General features: G+C 48.6%; 2 protein-coding genes across 3 annotated transcripts in view; one reads left to right on the top strand and one right to left on the bottom strand.

Annotated features, from left to right (window-relative positions):
• PAMR1 (peptidase domain containing associated with muscle regeneration 1) overlaps window positions 1–17,154 on the bottom strand; it is a 164,538-nt gene extending 147,384 nt beyond the window's left edge. The window contains exons 1-2 of one of the 2 annotated variants that reach the window (XM_067749392.1): window positions 17,014–17,154; window positions 15,225–15,330 (exon numbers count right to left, since the gene is read on the bottom strand). The gene's annotated coding sequence lies outside the window, so the exon portion shown is untranslated. Of the gene's footprint in view, window positions 1–15,224; window positions 15,331–15,963; window positions 16,223–17,013 lie in introns of those variants that run through there. The other variant, XM_067749393.1, reaches the window with a different exon arrangement.
• On the top strand, window positions 16,480–19,014 carry FJX1 (four-jointed box kinase 1). The gene has a single exon (XM_067749395.1). It carries the CDS (start codon window positions 16,760–16,762, stop codon window positions 18,071–18,073), a length of 1,314 nt encoding a protein of 437 aa, XP_067605496.1. The 5' UTR covers window positions 16,480–16,759; the 3' UTR covers window positions 18,074–19,014.
• The last annotated feature ends 270 nt before the right edge of the window (window positions 19,015–19,284 follow it).

The following is a 19,284-nucleotide window of genomic DNA, read 5'->3' as shown; positions in this document are numbered from 1 at the left end:
GCTTACATAAAACAGAAGCTTATATTTCTCCCACAGAAAAGAAGCCCAGATATAAACAGTCAAAAGCTGGTATGGCAGTTCCACAGTCAGCAGGGACCCATACGTTCTGTGCTGCCATCTTTAGCACGTGGCTTCCATCCTCAAGTTAGCTTCATGATTACATAATGGCTACTACACTCTAGCCATCATGTCCACATTCCAGGAAGTAGGAAGATCAAGAGGGGCAGGGCAAAGGGCCACCTAACAGTTTATCGGCTACTTGTGTTGATAAGGGAGTCTGGAAAATGTGGCTTTATATCTGGGTACATTGCTACATTCATCAATACAGATTTTCTGTGACTAAGGAAGACGAGCAGAATGGACCCTAGGAAGGCAAGTAGCAGTATCTGGAGGCGTCTACGATGGGTTATTTAGTGACTCCCCCCACCATCAGGGACCCAGATTCTCTCCATCTCGGCTCTGCCATCTTGAGTACTGGCCTAGTCCTGAGGTTGGTAGCACGTGGCTCTGCAGCACTTGCGAATGTCTCATCCAGATGTGATAATATCTGGAGGAAGAAGAAGGAAACTATTCCGATAGCTCTCCTCTGGAAGTAAGAAAACTTCTCTCAAAATCCCATCAGCACAATTCCAATGGTCAGAACTAGGTCAAGGGGAAAAAGCAGCCTCTCCCCTGGAGGTGAGGGTGAGGTCCTATCCCTGAATCACATGGCTTCATGGGGGAGGAGGGGATAGCTCGCCAAATTAAGCTCTGTAAGGAAGGTAGATGGTGTTGGGGAGCTGGTGGGCCTGTGGATGCTGGGTCCAAAGACCATCTCTACCGTATCCTAGCTCTGAAGCTTGGGCTGTGGACCGAATACCTCCAAGCTGGGCTTTCCTCTCCTGTCAGACAGTGATAACCACGACTACCTTGTAGGGTATCGTGAGGCTCAAATGGGATCACGTATGTAAAGTACGTGTGCATGTGATTTTATAGTTCTGTCTGTATGAGCAGCTCCAGGCTCGCTCGTGCCACACAAGTAATGCCATAGGTCTTTATTTCTCAGACAGATTGGATCCTGCTTCAGCTCCCTACACCAGATTGGAAGGAATCCCAGCCACCACGCTCTTGAGCCTTCCCAGCCCTAAGGTGAGACAGTCCAAAAAGAAGGTTCACCAAACTGTCACTTTCAAGCAGGAAGGCGGCCTGAATCACTCAGTCTCCTGTTTCCATTTCTGCTACTGCTTCTCACCACGTTAAACAATTAAAAGTAAAAATAGGGGCTTCCCTGGTGGCGCAGTGGTTAAGAGTCCGCCTGCCGATGCAGGGGACGCGGGTTCGTGCCCCGGTCCGGGAAGATCCCACATGCTGCGGAGCGGCTGGGCCCGTGAGCCATGGCCGCTGAGTCTGCGCGTCCGGAGCCTGTGCTCCGCAACGGGAGAGGCCACAGCAGTGAGAGGCCCACGTACCGCAATAAAAAATAAAGTAAAAATACTCACTGTAACAGTGATGGAGCATGCCCTCCTTGCCATACACTCCAAGTGCTCTACACAAACTTGTTCAGTGCCCCTAGAGCTGCTCTGGGTCCGTGGCCCTCCACATGCTGCCTGGTAACGCTGCTCCACGCCGCCATGGGTGCCATTCACCGCTTCCTGCTTATGCCAACATAGCCTTTGGAAGTGGGTATCTCCTCGGCTGACCCACTCCCTTAGAGCCAAGCAAAGCCCAGGAAGCCCCTTGTCTAGCACCCGAGACCCTAAGTTCTCCGTGCCCAGTTTTCTCAGGCACCCTCATAATCATTCTCCTCTACAGCCCCTACCCGTAGCTCTAGAGGCACTGCTCTTGACTGGACCCAAACATCCACTGTCCTGCTTCTCAGTGGAAAATGTCCTGCTCCTCAATGTGGAAAACCACCACCCTCCTCTGGCCATTTTCCTCTTTTAACTCCATCCACCACTCACCACACACTGACAAACACAGGCCATTCCTGCTCCATTGCCCCAAACTAGAACTTGATGGCCCCCTAACATCACTTCCATCCCTCCCCCATTGTGCCATGGCCATGGGGGGAGGAGGGGAAGGTGGATTGACACCACCACCCTTACAACAGTGATTGACTCAGGTAACTTAAGCCAATCAGCCAATCAGCATTCTCTAGCCTAAGGGACTCAGTAAAGACCCAATTTGAGTCTGTGAGACTAGAGAGATTTTTCAAGGAACTTCTAGGGGAAAACAAGCTCCTTCTATCTCCTATATAATGTGAGAGTAAAGCCTGGAACTGTTGCATCCATTTTGCCACCAAGAGGAAGCCAGGCTGATGCTGTACGAACAGCAGAACAGAAAGCTTGAAAGACTAGACCAGGTGCTTGATGACACTGGTGAGCCCCCAAATCAAACCAGCCAGAAGACCTCCTAATTACTTGGCTTTAAATCCATCTCCTTTATTGTCTAAGCCATTGGTGGGGGGTGGGGGATGGGTCCTCATAGTTAGAACATAAAAAACCTAACTGACCCCATGAGGCATCCAGAAATGGTCCAGATCTTAGAAAGGCCTTAACCCTCCCTAGTTTGGGGAAGAATAGCTGAGGTCAGGGGAAGAGTATGAGAAATCACCACCTAACCTCAGGACCTAAGTAGGCTTTGAAAGAAGTTCGGCCTAAACCTGAAAGCAAAGAGCTTCTGTGAGATAACTCGTTCATTTGTCCATCTATCCACCCAGCCACCCATGCACTGAGAAATAGGATTCTAGCCCCTTCAGGTCCCTCCATAGCTCAGCACCAATATCTAGGCTCCATCTTCATCCAAACAGTACCACCTTGCAAGCTTTTAGCCAATTCAGGTAACACCCCTGTGTTCTCCAGAGAAACAGAACAAATAAGAGATAGATAGATAGATATAATTTTATATATATATATATGTTATAAAATTTATATATATATATATATATAAAATATAAAATTACTCTGTAGGAATTAGCTCATACAGTTATGCAGGCCAAGAAGTCCCATGATCTGCCATCTGCAAACCGGAGAACCAGGAAAGCCAGTGGTAATAATTCAGTCTGACTCCAAAGGCCTGAGAATCAGGGGGGTCAATGGTGTAAGTCCTCATCTGAGTCCAAAGGTCCAAAAACCTGGAGCACCAATGTCCAAGGGCCGAGAAGAAGGATGCCCCAGCTCAAGCAAGCATTGGTGAGGGTGATCTTCTTTACTCAGCCTACCGATTCAAATGCTAATCTCTTCCAGAAACAGCCTCACGGACACACCCAGAAATAATGTTTCACCAGCCATCTGGGGCACGCCTTAGCCCAATCAGGTCGACACAAACAATTAACCATCACATCCCGGCTTCTGGCTTCTCAAGTCCCTCTCCCTTCCTTTCCATCTCCACAGCTACCATCTCAGCTCAGATAGTTCCCATCTTAACTCCTGGCCCATTCGGAGCAGCTTCCTAATGGTAACCTATCTAATCTGCCTTTTGATAATCTGATGCGGTGAAGCACGAATCATTCACTCTAAAGCATTCCCTTGATCATTCTAGTCTGTTCACAAAATATGTGCTGAGTATCATGAAGTTAAACACACCAGAAATACATAGAATGTTTTTAAAAGAAAAAGAAGAAAGTCCTTTCTCTCCAAATTTTCTTTCCCCAAGGTAACCCATTGCTAACAGTTAGCTGTGTCCTCCTGGATTCTTTCCTAGTTATACATATATTTTATACTTTTTTCAAGAAAGCATGCTATATAGCTTTATCAAAGTTACTGCCCTACAAGAGACGGAAGGCCCTGAAATCACATAAAAATCCATCCCTACATGGTTCCTTAGGGCCACATTCACTCAAAATAATGGAAATTTAAATTCAACTGCCGGCTGGGGGAGTATTCTGAAGCCCACACTCCCATTCTTGTCGCTGTTGCATTTCTGTTGCTTCGTTCTCTACTAGTTTAATTAGTGAATGGTATCGTCTAAAGCAATACCATTTTTATTCCAGTTATGGCCAGAGGCCATTGTGAATTCACAATATTTTTAATTCCAATAAAACTATCAAGCCTAATGGTCTTGTTCCAGGAACTTCAGAGGTTAGAACACCCAGCGTCTGAAGCTGAAGAGAGAAGGAAAGCTTTCCCTGGGCATCTCAGAAAGGGCACTCCTCGGAGGGCTCTCACAGTTGGGTATGCAGTCCTGGCAGGTCTTGGGGCCCAAAAGAGCAAACTCAAAGCCTTGCCTTAAAATTATGTTATTACAGTGCTGGCTTTGGGAGTATTATTATATCATAATTCTCTATTTGTTGTAGTTAAGATTGAGACTGCTCAACTGTTCTGTGACTGGTCCTAGAGTAGCCAGTGATGGGTGACAGAGCTGCCAGGTCTTGGGCCCTTCTGAGCTGGCTTTCCATCATGGAGGAGGCATTAGGACCAGGTGACCTGGTGACACACTGGCCAGGTGTGCATCTGGCTCCACCATCTAAGAGCTGTGCCAACTGAGCAACACACTCAAACTCTCTGAACCGTGGTTTCCTCGTCTGTGAAGGGGGCTATAAAAACCCACCTGAAAGGGTTGGTGAGGATGTGTGGCTTATTAGCAAGACTCGGTAAATGGTATGCGTTATCAGTCAATCCCCGTTTGTTAGAGATGAGGCTTCTGTCTTCAAATAAGTAGTTTCTGATGATCTCCCCCAGCAACACCCTCAGAAAAGAAAAAAAATCACAAGGAAGGGGTGAGTGGTCAGAGGAGATTTATTGACACTGGGAAGGATGCTTATGAGGCTGCCAGGAGGGGAGAGAGCCAAGCCTGCCTCCGTGGGGCTGATGTTGCCAGAAGGACACAGAGCATCCCCCCCACACCCTCCGGGACTAGCCACACACCCTGCTTCTCACTTTTTCCTCAACCTCTTGGGGCCCACGGCTGGGCTCCTCTTTCCTGGGAAACACAGATGGTCAGCATAGAAAATGCAGTCTGGATTTGAGCTTGCCTTATACAGGACTGGCTAAATCATTATGCCCCAGGGCAATGAAGTACTACCCCTCTCTCTCTCTCTCTCTCTCACACACACACACACACACAAACACCCACAAGGAGTAGACCCTGCATACGTTCTGTATACTTTGTATTCCCTGCCTCCCAAACACCATAAAATAACAGCTAATGTTAAAAAAATCAGAAATGCCCTATTACTTTTCTTTACCCTGATAAAGGTCTCAAACTCCCTTCCTAAGCTAGACAGCGCTAGACGAATTTATGGAAATTTTGGATCTGCTAACGGTTGGAGTCAAAAAGATAAGTATTGTTTTTGTTGTGTGGGTGTGTTTGCCATCATAATCAACATTCATTCAGACCCAAAGGATGTGTCACTCTGTGATGTATCTCTAGGCACATGATGCTGCTTGGTTTTGCTTTGTATTGGCTCCTTATAAAAGATGCATAAAATACATTCTGTTGAGATCCTACAGTATAGCTCTACTTATTTGATGAATTGTTAGAGGTTTCTCAATATTATTTTAAAAGTAACACAAGATTATAATTTTTCAAAAATTAAACAGCAGAGACGACTGAGGTAGGTACCTATAGAATTATGGTCCAGCACAGAACTGCTCCCTTATATACTCCCTGCCCTGTCACATGGCAAAGGCCCAGTGAGCCAATGGTGGAAACAGCTGTCTCCAAACGGACCAATCAGATTTCCTCTCCCTGGAATGTAAACACTCGAATGAGAGGTGACTAGAGCTGAGACATTGCACCTTTGAGAGAAGGCCCTCCTGCTTACCCACCTGGTGTTTCTGAGTGCTGGTGCTTTCCAGTGCCCAGTTTTCAGGTCCTCCATTGATGCTGGGAACTACTCCAGCATCCTTCTATCAAATCCCATTTCTGTTTCTTGACTTGGCTAGTCCATTTCTGTCGCCACCTCAACTGGTTCAAGTGTAGTGAGTACAAATTTTACAATCACACAAAGACAGGGGTACCAAAACCTCACATTCTTTATTACTCTATGTCTGATCTTAACTTTTAACTTAAGCCTCCACACACACCCATTCATATGTACACAGCATACTTTCACCAAATGCTCTAGGGAGGATAAAGTAAAAATACATACGTTAAAAAGTAAAAGTGCCTCCCACCCACAGACCTTTTCTTAAGGAGAATGCTGTTAATCACTTACTGTGTCCTCCCAGACATGTTTCTATGTAGCTGAATGTGTGGGTTTTAGTCCTTATTGAGTGTGTACAGCCCCGGGCGTCCCCGGGAGTCCCGACCAGCAGGACAAATCCTTGTGAGTCTGAGGAGGAACCTGTGGGGGTTGAAAAAAGGGGGAAGGGCAGGAGACGCGAAAGAATGGAGGCAAGACAGAATCCTGATCAAGCCTCAAACTTTTATTGCTGCGGTAGCTGTATTTATACACTGCCGAGAAAGGGGGGCGGGATTCAGAATGAGGGAAGTACTTGGCTAATCATCATTGGTGCTGCGTGCGCGGGCTTTCATTTTAGGCGCGAACTTCTATCTCATAAATCAGGAAGAGAAGCAGGGTGTCGGCCATCTTCTAATGGCGAAAACTTCTTGGCTCCCAACAATTGAGTGCCTACTATATGCCAGAAACTGTACTGGAACTTCTCACTTGCTATATTTATTTAATCCCATACTCTCATTTAATTCTTACAATATTCCTGTGAGGCAAGCATTAATATCCCTTCTTACGGAAGAGAAAATCAAAGCAGGAAGACTTCTATGTAGTCTAGCTACCCTCTCTGAGCCTAAACAGCCATGCAGATCTATCTTCATCCCCAGCTAAATGACCCTCTCAGTGGGGTAAGGCCACAAGGTCAAGCACCCTACTCTGGTCTCTCGGCTTGGTTTTGCCTTGTGTGAGCAAGGGTATCATGCATAGGAGCAGAGAAGCAAGAGAAAACTTTCTGTTTCTCACCATTTCCTCTTTGCCATCTCAGAGGTTTTTTATGATCATTCTCCGCCCCCCCCCCCCCCAGCCCCGCAAAGAATCCAATGATCGGTGATTACCCGCCTCTTTCTCTCTCTGACTCCTATTGATTAAATCCTGTTTATTAACAGAACCAGGCAAGCAAAGAAAATGATTTCAAAATAATCTCTCTCTTTTTTCCCCAACCCTTCTGGTTTTTCTTTTCCTCCTTCTTTCTGTCATAGCAGCTAATAAGAGAAATAGAAAGCACCATTAAAGGGGAAGAGGGGCTTTTAAATTTTCCACCTTTTGGGGAATTGCCCCTGGGTTCCTTTTTCTGCCCTCCTGACTGGAGTTTTAATGGTCATTGTAACATACATTCAACATGGACATGTAACCATGTGGAAAACCGGAGGTAGTGACAAAGTCTGCAGATGTGGATTAAACTCAGCAAACAGGGTATGAATGCCATGGAAGAGCTCTTATGTGGAAGTCAGGTAAAGTGCTTTCAAGTTCCAGGTCTGCCAGGAACTAGCTGTGCATCTTGGGCTCATCACACACCCTCTGAAACTCAGTTTTCTCCTTCATAAAATAGGAACAGTCACTAACACCTGCCCAACTACCCCTCCCTAGCAGGTTGTTGTAAAAATCCGACCAGACTGGCACGGGAAAGAACTCAGCAAAACTGCAAAGAGCTATAGAAATAGATCACCATCATTATTCCTCAGCCCTTCTCCTGCTATTCCTCAGGCCCACATTGTCCCTAAAATGCAGCCATTCTTTAAACTCAAGCAGGCAAGAAATGGCCTCTGAGGGTTTTTTCCTTCCTTTTCTCATCGGGTGAAGTGAAAAGGAACCAGGGATCGAGTCTCAGTGCCTGCTGCGTAACAAACACGCCCAGTCCCAGAGAGGCAATTCTCTGATTCCCTGTGGCAATCTCGGAGTCGGTTCTCAGGAGAGGTGAAACCAGAGGAGAAATTATAGCAGGTGATGAGTGTTCTTCCACTGTCAACCTTAACTCAGACTTTTCTGGTCCTGAGACAAAGAGAGTGCTGTCCTCAGGACTACCAGGTCAGCCAGCCCAGCCTACTTCTTTTCCAATCCCTCTCATCCCCCCCACGTAAGATATTTACCATGGGGAGCTTTCTGGGCTATGACAGGTCTCCCAGGAGATGCGCTGGGCTCAGTCACACAGCAGAGATGAGGAGAGATGTAAGTACCTGTTTCCAACATGCCTGGTGTAAGACAATGCACCAGTACAAAGGAAGAGACGAGTCCCTTGTAAGAGGCCCCTTGGTTAACTGGCCAGGGTGTTTCCCAGCCCCAGAGGTCACATGGCACTGTAGTTAACATAACTTCTGTCTTTGGACTGACCAGAGTTGGAATTCCTCTTCTGTTACTTAGCAGAAGTCTCCCAGGCCAATGAGAAGTCTTCTCATGGTGCTCTGGTTTTCCCATCAATGAAGTGGAGGAGTAACACCTCCAGGGGCGGGGGAGGGGGGTTGGAGGAAGGTCTTCTAGACCGAGTGCGTGAAAAGCTCTCACACACTGCACTGCATGTAGAAAGTACCTCAGAATCATTCAGTGTTGTCCACCAGAATTCTGTTCCCGACTTTATCACAAGAAAAACCTTGACAGTCTGTGGACCGAGGGAAGAAGCTGGGATCCTACAGAGGCCTGAATAGAAGCAGCACTGTGTTACATGAAGGAAGACGGAAATGTTGCCTGTTCCTCCACAAAGGGGAGAGGGAAAGGAGGGAAAGGAGAGGTAGATGGACGAAGGCCTTGTGCAATTACGTGGCCCACACACACCCCGGGAGCCCCCCCAGATCTTCAGTAAAATCACTAAACTCATATCTTTGGCCCAAGTGGATTCCGGGACAGGGCAAGAGGGTGCTGTGGATAAGGCATTGAACTTCACATCCATGCTACTGTGTGTTGAAGTCAAAGCAACAAGCATGGAAGCAGGAGGTGGACACAGAGAGACATGCTTGAGGAACAAAGGCCCAGGGACTCTCAGAAACGGAGGGGAAGTTTCTGGACCCTCCCAGGCCATGGAATAGGAATTTAGGTCAAGATTAACCGGAACTCAAAAGAGCAGGGAAAGTTCAGCTAACAACGGGGTTATACCATTGTCATCATCATCACCATCATCATCATCAGGTATTATCGACTGTCTGCCTGTGGGATGCCGAAGACTGGTTTTAGGCAATGGAACCCGGAGTCCAGGAAGCTGGCACATTCTTAGCGAGGGCTGCATTACTGAAGAACTTCTACCTGGTTTTTCACCCACCTCACTGTTGAAATACGAAGCTACCTCTCCATGCACTATTCCCCACCAGCGAGTGTCCCTAAGTTACCCCTCGTCTTTGCATATTCCTCCAGCCCCTCTTCAGTCCAACAGTGATGACTCTTCCCAGGCCTGGAAGTGCCTCTGTCTCCCATTTAGGCTGCTCCCTATTCTGACAACACCCATCCATGCTGCACTGAGCCCCCAGTTATAAATTACTTACCTGCTGGCCACCATTTTAATGTAAATGGATTTTAAAAAGCAGCAAAGGAATATATTTTCACTTGGAGTTAAAGCATCATTTTTTATTCGACTTTGAGCCTGGTCTAGAAGAGACGGCAGAAGAATGGCTCCAAGGCTAATATAGCTAATGATTATGACGGAGATCCTAGGAACAGCCGATATTTCACTTGCAGCCACCTCTAGTCTGGTTTCACTGCCTGCAATACTTTCTTTTTCACAGCCACTTCCATTAACACCCACCGCCTATGATGAAACCATTATGAAAATATCTCTGCTCTCGGCAGCCTCGATTGGTCTTGACACATTATCACACTAAGAGCTCAGCCACGTGGCACTAAGTCCCATTTATAATAACCCTTGGCAGGAGCCACCAAAATAAAACCTGGTACTTATGGGCCACCTTTCATCTACGGAAATCAGAAAGCTTTACAAGCTTAATTAAGCTTCTGCATCTATCTGACTGATGAGATGCACAGAGCCTGGGGAAGCTGAGGAAGCGCAGCATTTCTAATTACACAGCAGATAAGGCTCTGGGCTGCAATGAACAAAGAAATCAACGAAGCCAGCGGGAGTCACTTTCTTCAGTGGGGAATGTTTGTTGAGTGAATTTCTCCAGGGTGGTTCAAAAATGATAGGTGAGTGATAAAGGGGCCTGGAGAGTCTGTCATCTGGCTTCTCAATCTAGGGAGGGGGCCTGAGATTTGTTTCTTTTATCAAAAGAGGATTAAGCTAATCCAGCACACTCAAGTGCTTTTAAGGATGAGGAAATTGAGCTCCTGAAAGATGTAGAAATGAGCTCACGTGCTGCTCTCTCTGCTTGCCCCAATGTTCTTCCTCCCCAAACCCTGACCTGCAAACCCCCAGTTACCCTTCAAGACCAGCTTCACATCTGCCTCCCTGGTGAAGCCTTCCTGACCTTCCTGCTCCCTCCTCTGGGCTCTTGTGTGGTTTCCATTTCCATAATAGCTAGAGCAAGCGATAAAATTTATTGAGCACTTACTAAGTGCTTAATGTGCATTTCATCCACACAATAATATTACGATATTACGAGGCAGGTGCAGTTATCACCATCCATCTATCGGATGAGTTAACAGGTTAAGTGACTTTCCCAAGACAGCATAGCTGGTAAGTGCAAGACTCAGCTTGGCTGCCGAGCACATGTACCAAAAGATGACAACACACTGCCTTCCCCGCAGCACAGGAAGAGTTCTGTTTATATGTTTGCCCTCTTTCCGGTTTGCAAGCTCCCATGTGAGAGGTATATCATTTAGGAATCTTTTGGCTGCCAAGAATAAAAACCCCAATTCAGAGTGCGTTAAACCACCAGGGAACCCCAGAGGCAGGGTGGCTCCAGAGCGGATTAATTCAGGAGCTTGGTGACATCACCAAGGACCCAGGTTCCTTCCCTCTTCCGGCTCTGCCACCCTCAACGTGTCCACTTGGCTCTCCTTGCAGTTATAGGATGATGGCCCCAATTCCAGGCCTCAAATCTAGACCTGAGCCATGGAGAAAAGTGCCATATTTTTCTGTGTCTTTCTGTAACAGCACAGACATCTTTCCCAGAAACCTCCCTGTGGACTTCCCTGCAGCTGTCACCAGCCAGAGTGGTGTCCCATGCCTGTGCCTAAACCCAACACTGGCAAGGAAGCTGAAGGCACTGTGACTGATTTAGCCCAGTGAGAATTCGGCCTCCCCTCCAGCACCAGGAACAGGGAGAAGGATGGAGACCTGCCAGGAAGAAGGAAGGGAAAGGGAAGGGTGAAGAAAAGACAACCAACGTTTCCTGATGCAGGTGTGAAGGACAAGAGAAAATCTGACGCCATCACTTTCGCCCAATTCTTTGGCCTTTCGCACGTGAACGATAAATGTCAGTTGAACTAAGTTATGGTAGAGAAAGAAATTCATGTCCCCAAATGCCCAGTCCAGAATTTTTACCATCATACCCTGTAACTAGGGTATGATGATATATGACTGAGAGATTGTGTCAGCAACTGCTCTAAAATTTACTAAATTAATTCACCAGTGTTCCAACCTTTAGATTCTAGTCTCCAACACCAGTGGCTACAGGAACCTTTTCCAAAAGCAGGTCAAAAAGAGAGCTACATGGAATAAAGAGAATCATATAACTATTAGTCTCACCATAAATTAAGAAACAGTGTGTTCTTAAAACCGGGACTCATTCAGGCAGACAGGTTGATTGCAAAGACTGTATGTTTCCAGACCTCCTTCTAGCTATCCAGCAAGATTTACCTAGAGCCAGGTGTATATATTACCTGCCCCTGACAGCCAAGTGTGTAAAGATGAGACAGCTACACAATTCTTGGGAGATCCAGATCATGGTCAAATAGAGACATGCCAAGAAAAGGAAAAAGATCCCCGAGCAGAAAAATAATGTACCCTAGGCAGAGACAGAGTAGAGAAGAAGGAAACACAAATAATGAAACTGTAGCCCAGAGAGACTCGAAAGCTACCTGAAGTCACACAGCTAGTAACAGCTAAAGCAGGAGTCATACCCAGTTTCAAGGAATATTGTACTCCTCTCCCTGACATGGTCTTCCCCACTCTTCCCTTTTGTAGAAGCATCTAGAGGGTGAATTTGGGGGCCTCTATCTTTGGGAGGGGCTTGTAACTCAGAAGACCCAGGAAAGGTTAGGATTGAATGAGGCAGAGTAGTGAGAGGAAAGCAGCTGCCCAAGGCTAGCTGGAGGCTCTAGGATTTCAACAAGAGCTGCACTGGGAACCCTGCTACGGTCCAGCTGGGAAGGAAGGGAGCAAAATTTTCAGGGAAGATGCTCATCTGGGGCATAAGGAGGGTGCACTGGTCAGGGTCGTCACCTGTATCATGTCTCTCAAGACCCAAGTGAGGCTTGGTAGAGGACAGTAATAGGAAAAGAAGGAGACCCCCATCTGGGCAACAAAGCAGAGAAACAGGAAGGAGAGGGAATGATAAAAACTAGGAGTTTGGGATGAACAGATACACGCTACTATGTATAAAATAGATAAACAACCAGGACCTACTGTATAGCACAGGGAACTCTAGTCAGTATCTTGTAATAAACTATAATGGAAAAGAATCTGAAAAAGAAGATATCTACATGTATAACTGAATCACTTTGCTCTACACTTGAAACTAACACATTGTAAATTAACTATACTTCAATTTTTTTAAAAAGCTATAAAAATAGTGGACTCTTGGATAGTCTTTCAAGAGTTTTAAATACAGGAACTAATTTAATCACCACAATAAGCTGTAAGGTTTTTCACTATTAATTAATTACTGTTAATCATCAGATATTACATTATTGTAATTAGTATCAATAATACCAACAACACTATTATTACTGTGTTTTATAGATGAGGACACAGGCACAGAGAGGTCAAGTAACTTACTCAAAGTCACACACTTGGTGAGTTTTAAATCTGGACAATCTGGCTTGAGGGTTCACACTCTGAACCGTTTCACTTGATAGCAACCACAGAGAACATTTCAAAGCAAAATTTAATCTGAGTTGAATCTACTTTGATTTAAGTCAATAATTTTGATATCTGACATCTTCCTAGCAGTTTACAATTTGCAAAGAGTTTGGCCTCCATCACTCTGGAATCTTAGCCCGGCCATTTACTTGCTGTGTGACTTCAGGCCGGTGACTGGCTAAGCTTCAGTTTTCCCATCTGTACAGTGGGGACAAGACTGCTGGTCGGGAGGGTGAAAGGAGAACACACGTGCAGGGCTCAGTCCCGCGCCAAGCCCATAATAAGCACTCAATAAGCGTTTGCTACTAATGTTGTGGTGGTTATTATCAACGTCTCACAGCAACTTCACAACAATCCTGTGACGGAGGTAGGATGTATTATCCTTGTTTCTCAGATGTGGAAACTGGAACTCATAGAAGGGAAATAACTAGCCAGAAAGGAAAACAGCCAGCAAGAGGAAATACCAGAGTTAGAAAATCTCCCAACTCCCAGCCTGCTGTCCTGCACCCAACCCTCAACTCCTCAAATCCACCTCCTCTCTCTTCCCCAGGAGGCACTGTTCTAGGAAGCAGATCATCCTTCAAACAGGACTGTGGATGAGTGTGAAGCAATTGGAAGCTGAGGCTCAGGGAGAAGTTCTGAGGACTGTGGAGAAAGTTCTCCAGGTAAAAACAGGTTCCTATGTAGGGAAAGATGCACAGCACCTCCCCTCATCCCCAAGCAACTGCCAGAAGGGCCAGCCTGAGGTCACACATTGTGAAGACCTGTGCCCTGTGCCCTCCCAAGGAGCCCCAGGGGGATGGCAGTAGGTGGGGGGTGTCCTCAGGCCAGGAAGTAAAGAAGAATGGGAGTGTCTTCATCTAACGGGTAAACAGAGGAGTGTTTTTAAACACTGCCTAAAAATATCTCTTATATAATGCATTTAAACTGCATTAAACCTTGGGTTTGTTTTTTGCTTCTCTTTTATTTCTGCGGTTTTCTGTAATTCTGCATTTCAATGCATTTGTTCAAGTTTCTATTAGTGCATCCTGTTCTGGTACCCAGTGCATTCAGTCCTGTGGCTACAGGCTAAGAGCTACAATAGAGTCAGTCCATCTTCCGAGGTATAAGATCCTAGCTGACTGCTTTAAGGCTTTAGTTTCTTCGTCAATGCTGGTAATGTGATTGGAAGATTCTGGGATTTGGGGTATCTGAGTTGAAGTCATCCCTCCCAGATTGAAAATCATGTGCTTCCTTCTCCTACATTATGTGGATCCGTCACCAATTTTTTTTCCTTTTATGTATGAAAGCACTTATTTTATTTCTTTTAGTGGTAAGCAGTTTTTTTAAAAATACCTTGGTACATGCTACTTGCAGAGCTTTATCTTATGAACATTCCAATGGTTTATTGAGCAAATTGTTCCTGAACACCCACTAAGTACCAGGCATTGTGCCAGGCAGCCATAAAACAACAGACAAGACGGACTCCTCACAAAGTTTACAGTGAACCATACCTTATAGTTACTTATAGTTTCTTTAACAGCTACAAAGACAGAGACACCAACTACTCTGGATTTCCCCATATCCCCCAGGACATGGCATGGGCCATGGTAGCCAAGTAATAATCTCAGACTTTAACTTAAACAATTAACCGACCTGCTGAAAATGTATTCTTCTTTCTAGTTAGATGATATTCTACTTAATGCCCACAAGGTGGAGATCTTGCTTACGGTTTACCCAAGCTGAAAGCAATGCATTCAAAAAAAAAAAAAATTCTCAGAAGTTAAACCAAAAGACCAAAAATTAAATTCAATTTATTGAGCACCTTTTTAGTGCAATATCCTATATTAGGTGGTAAGACAAATAGAAAGTTGTTAAGATATAGTCCCTGCCTGCTAGGGAAAGATGGGGGTAAGGAGCTTGCACAGAGCAGGTAGACGGTACCTTTTAATGAATGAAGGTAGTATAGTAATAGTAATTTCATCATCAGATAAGATCTATACAAAGGCATGAGGCAGCCACCATGGGGTGCAGAAGAGATTCAACAAAGACCCCACGCTTCAGCCAATATGGAAACACTTGAGGGTACATGGGGTCAGCTCTGCAAGTCCCCAGATGTGGTCTCTGGATGCCTCTGCTTAGTCACAAACCTTAGGGTTTCTTAAAATGTTCATTCTTTGGAGAAAAAAATATAATCAGTGCCAGGTAATGAGCTGAGGCAGTTGAAAACCCCCAGTTGCATCTGATGGGGAGGTGGCATAAAGACAAAAGAAACACATGAAAGGAAACAAATTTCAAACTCCTGCTTTCTGAGGTGGATTCCACCCCCCAACCCCTTGTCTTGTGTCTCACCTGGGAAATCTTGGTTTAGATCTGGGACAGGGTCTCACGCCGAGAGGTAAGAGGGAGAGCCGATTTTTACCCAAGAGCCTTCCTGGTGGATTGAACCCGAAAGTGGCTGGAAGACAATGTGGTTTGCTGTTTACTTTTTCTTTTTTTTCTTTTTTTCTTTTTTTGCTCCTCCACCCCTCCCCCCAACCACTTCTTCCCTTAAACCATTAAACCAGTATGTCAAATACAATATGGGTTTGTTTTTTGGTTTTTTGTTTTTCATTCATTGAATTGAAAATCACATTTGGGGCATAAAGTGATAGTGAGTTTTTAAAAAACGAGAATGCTGGCAACTTGATAAAAATAGTGAACTGTCTTGATAGAGGGAAAATCAAGTGGCATGCTGCCCAGAGACCCCAGTTTGAATTTTAGTTTCTCCACTTGCTACTTCTGGGATCTGGAGCAAGCCCCATCCCATCTCTGCCTCAGTTTCCTCATGGGCAAAATAGTATCATTTCGTAGAGAAATGGTCTCTAAGGCCCCCTCCTCCGCACAAGTCGGATCCTGAGTTGTAAGGCTCTCCTGGCAACCTGAACATCTCCCTAGAATGTGAGCTCCGTGAGCACGGGACCTCATCTGTGGATTTTAATGCTCTGTGACCAGAACCGAGGGGAGTTTGTTGAATGGAACCTGCCTAGGGGTTCCTGCACAGTGAGGATGAATTCCCGGTGAGTTCCTCGGGAAAGGCGGAGTGACCAACCTCAAAGCGCACAGCCCTCGGTGACCAGTGTGGTGAGGGTGCTCGGGAAAGGAGGTGTCGGTTCAAAGTTGTTTGCTACAGATGGTTCGTCTAACCCGGCTGGAGTCACCTCCTCAGTGGCTCGGAGAGCTCCCCAGGGGTTTACATAAGGCAGGGTGAATCACACCCACCGTCGGAAACGGAGAAGGCAAAGGGACCTGCCCCAATCCACCCCGGGCGGCGCCGGGAGTGTGCTGGGGGTTAGTCTGAACTTTGCTGGAGGCCAGGAGCCGCCCAGGCAAAGGGACTCCACAACCACTCCAACCCCCAAGAGAGCGAGCGGCGCGTCTCACCCACCCAGCGCGAATCCAGCTCTCTGCCGCCAGCTCCGACGCCCCCGCGCGGGCGCCGCCTGCCTGGCTTCCGGCTCCCTGCCCCTAAGTCCCCGAATGAGTGTGGGACCGCTTCTCCCGCTTGGAAGGAGCCATCGCCGCTTTAAAGGGAAGAGGCGGGGAAGGGGGCGGGGAGCGGCGGAGGAGGAGGGGGAGGGGGAAATCCTCCATCGCTCCCACGTGGTCCGGGCGCCTGTGAATTGCGCCCGCCGGAGGGTCTCACAGCGAAATACAAAAGCAGCTGGGAAGCGGTAGCGAGGCGAGTTCTCAGTGCCGGGCAGAGACCCGCACCGCCCCGCGGCAGCGATGGAGCTGAGGCGCCCGGAGCCCCGGAGCCAACGAGCTGCCGAGCCCGCGTCGCCGCCGGGACCCGGGCTCCTGGGCTCGGCTTGAAGCGGCGGCGGCACCGGCGCGGCCGGGGGAGCATGGGCAGGAGGATGCGGGGCGCCTCCGCCACCGCGGGGCTCTGGCTGCTGGCGCTGGGCTCGCTGCTGGCGCTGTGGGGCGGGCTCCTGCCGCCGCGGACCGAGCTGCCCGCCTCCCGGCCGCCGGAAGACCGGCTCCCGCGGCGCCCGGCCCGGAGCGGCGGCCGGGAGCCCGCGCCTCGCTTCCCTCTGCCCCCGCCCCTGGCGCGGGACGCCCGCGGCGGCTCCCTGAAAACTTTCCGAGCGCTGCTCACCTTGGCGGCGGGCGCAGATGGCCCGCCTGGGCAGCCCCCGGGTGAGCGCAGGCGACACGTGCCAACCGGACGGCCCTGGCCTGAGGAACGCGCCGCGGTGCACGGGGGCGTCTTCTGGAGCCGCGGCCTGGAGGAGCAGGTGCCCCGGGGCTTCTCGGAGGCCCAGGCGGCGTCTTGGCTGGAGGTGGCGCGCGGCGCCCGGGTGGTGGCCCTGGAGCGCGGGGGCTGCGGGCGCAGCTCCAACCGGCTGGCCCGCTTCGCCGACGGCACCCGCGCCTGCGTGCGCTATGGCATCAACCCCGAGCAGATACAGGGCGAGGCCCTATCCTACTACCTGGCGCGCTTGCTGGGCCTCCAGCACCACGTGCCGCCTCTGGCACTGGCCCGGGTGGAGGCTCGGGGCGCGCAGTGGGCTCAGGTGCAGGAGGAGCTTCGTGCCGCTCACTGGACCGAGGGCAGCGTGGTGAGCCTGACTCGCTGGCTGCCCAACCTCACGGACGTGGTGGTGCCCGCGCCCTGGCGCTCTGAGGATGGCCATCTCCGGCCCCTGCGCGCCACGGGGGGCGAGCTGGCCAACCGCAGCCGGGCGGAGCTGGTAGACCTGGTGCAATGGACCGACTTGATCCTCTTCGACTACCTGACGGCCAACTTTGACCGGCTTGTCAGCAACCTCTTCAGCCTGCAGTGGGACCCGCGGGTCATGCAGCGCGCCACGAGCAACCTGCACCGCGGCCCGGGCGGGGCGCTGGTCTTTCTGGACAACGAGGCGGGCTTGGTGCACGGCTACCGGGTGGCGGGCATGTGGGACAAGTATAACGAGCCGCTGCTGCAGTCAGTGTGCGTGTTCCGAGAGCGGACTGCGCGGCGTGTCCTGGAGCTGCACCGCGGCCAGGACGCGGCCGCCCGGCTGCTGCGCCTCTACCAGCACCACGAGCCTCGCTTCCCGGAGCTGGCCGCCCTCGCCGACCCCCACGCTCAGCTGCTGCAGCGTCGCCTCGACTTCCTCGCCAAGCACATTTTGCACTGTAAGGCTAAGTACGGCCGCCGACCGGGGGCTTAGCATCCCCCGGAGGAGGAGGAGAGAGAGAGAGAGAGACCCTGGCTGGGGAATGGATGATGGGGGAAGGGCCGTCGCCTCAGCCACCGCCTGGGACCAGCCAGCCAACGCCCAGCCGGAGACCCGAGCGCGAAGGCGGCTAAAAACTTCAGCTTTACCCACCTGCCCCTTTCTCTCAGTCCCAAGCTGTGTCCTTTCAAAGTTCTGGGAGGACGAACTCACCGAGGCGAGAAGTGTAACATTTCCTCCACCCAGCCTATAAAAGGATTCTTCCCTGTGCCAGCACGGAGTTTGCATCCAAAGAAACTGGCTGCTGCCGGAGTTTGGCCCCCGGGTGGCCGTCTCTGTGGGAGATACATCCTATTTCTTGGCCCCCTCATTCCCCTTCCGAAAAAGGAAAACTTCTATTTGAGCCATTGAGCTAATTCTGCAGTTTCCTACCAAACGCAGCGCGGGTGGCCCCGGAGCAGGGCTATGACATTGGCTGGTGGAGCCCCCTTCCTGTGTTCTCCCTTTGTTCCGGCTTGGTGATGGTGAGATCACTGTTAAGAGCTAGGGAACCGCTCCCGATAGGACAAAGGGAGCAGGACCTGCAGAATGGAGGGAGTCCTGCAGACGCTGTCTGACTTGTTCCTTACAGCTTGTCATTTCAGCCTGAAGGCTACAAATGCAGGACCGGCTGTATGCATTGATTCAAATAATGAATTTCTTCTTCCTCCCCCTTCCCAACCGTTCATAATTTTGTCAATGATGATGTTCACCAGAAGGGAAAAAAAAAGTTTCATGCACTTTACTTTGTTTTTATTTTAATTTTTTATTAAGAAAAACTTTTTTTATTTTGACAAAATTTGCCTTCTATGTGTATATATGTGCATAAAGTGTGGTGTAAATATACTAAACAAACTTATATTTCAATAAAAGGGAGTTTAAAATTTAGAATTTAATTCCTGTGGTTTTAACTGTTTGAGGTATCTGATGCCCTGCCTGGTTTTAGAATAAGCTCTAAGGTTTCTCCCTTGTGGATGTGCTTTTAAAACAAAGAACGCATGTATATCCCAGCCGTGACCATGGAACTTATAGAATTGAACAAAGACAAGAGCAGATTCCCTGTCCTGCTCACTCAAATGAACCCTCGTGCTGGAAATTTCAGAGTTCAGCATAGAACATGCGGGATGGTGGAGAGAGACATGGACAGAAAGTATTCTATTTCCTGG

Source organism: Pseudorca crassidens, chromosome 9 (genome assembly GCF_039906515.1).
Source record: "Pseudorca crassidens isolate mPseCra1 chromosome 9, mPseCra1.hap1, whole genome shotgun sequence".
In the NCBI taxonomy this organism is placed as follows: Eukaryota; Metazoa; Chordata; class Mammalia; order Artiodactyla; family Delphinidae; genus Pseudorca; species Pseudorca crassidens.
The sequence above is the reverse complement of the archived record's forward strand: the minus strand, read 5'-3'. Positions and strand labels throughout refer to the sequence as shown.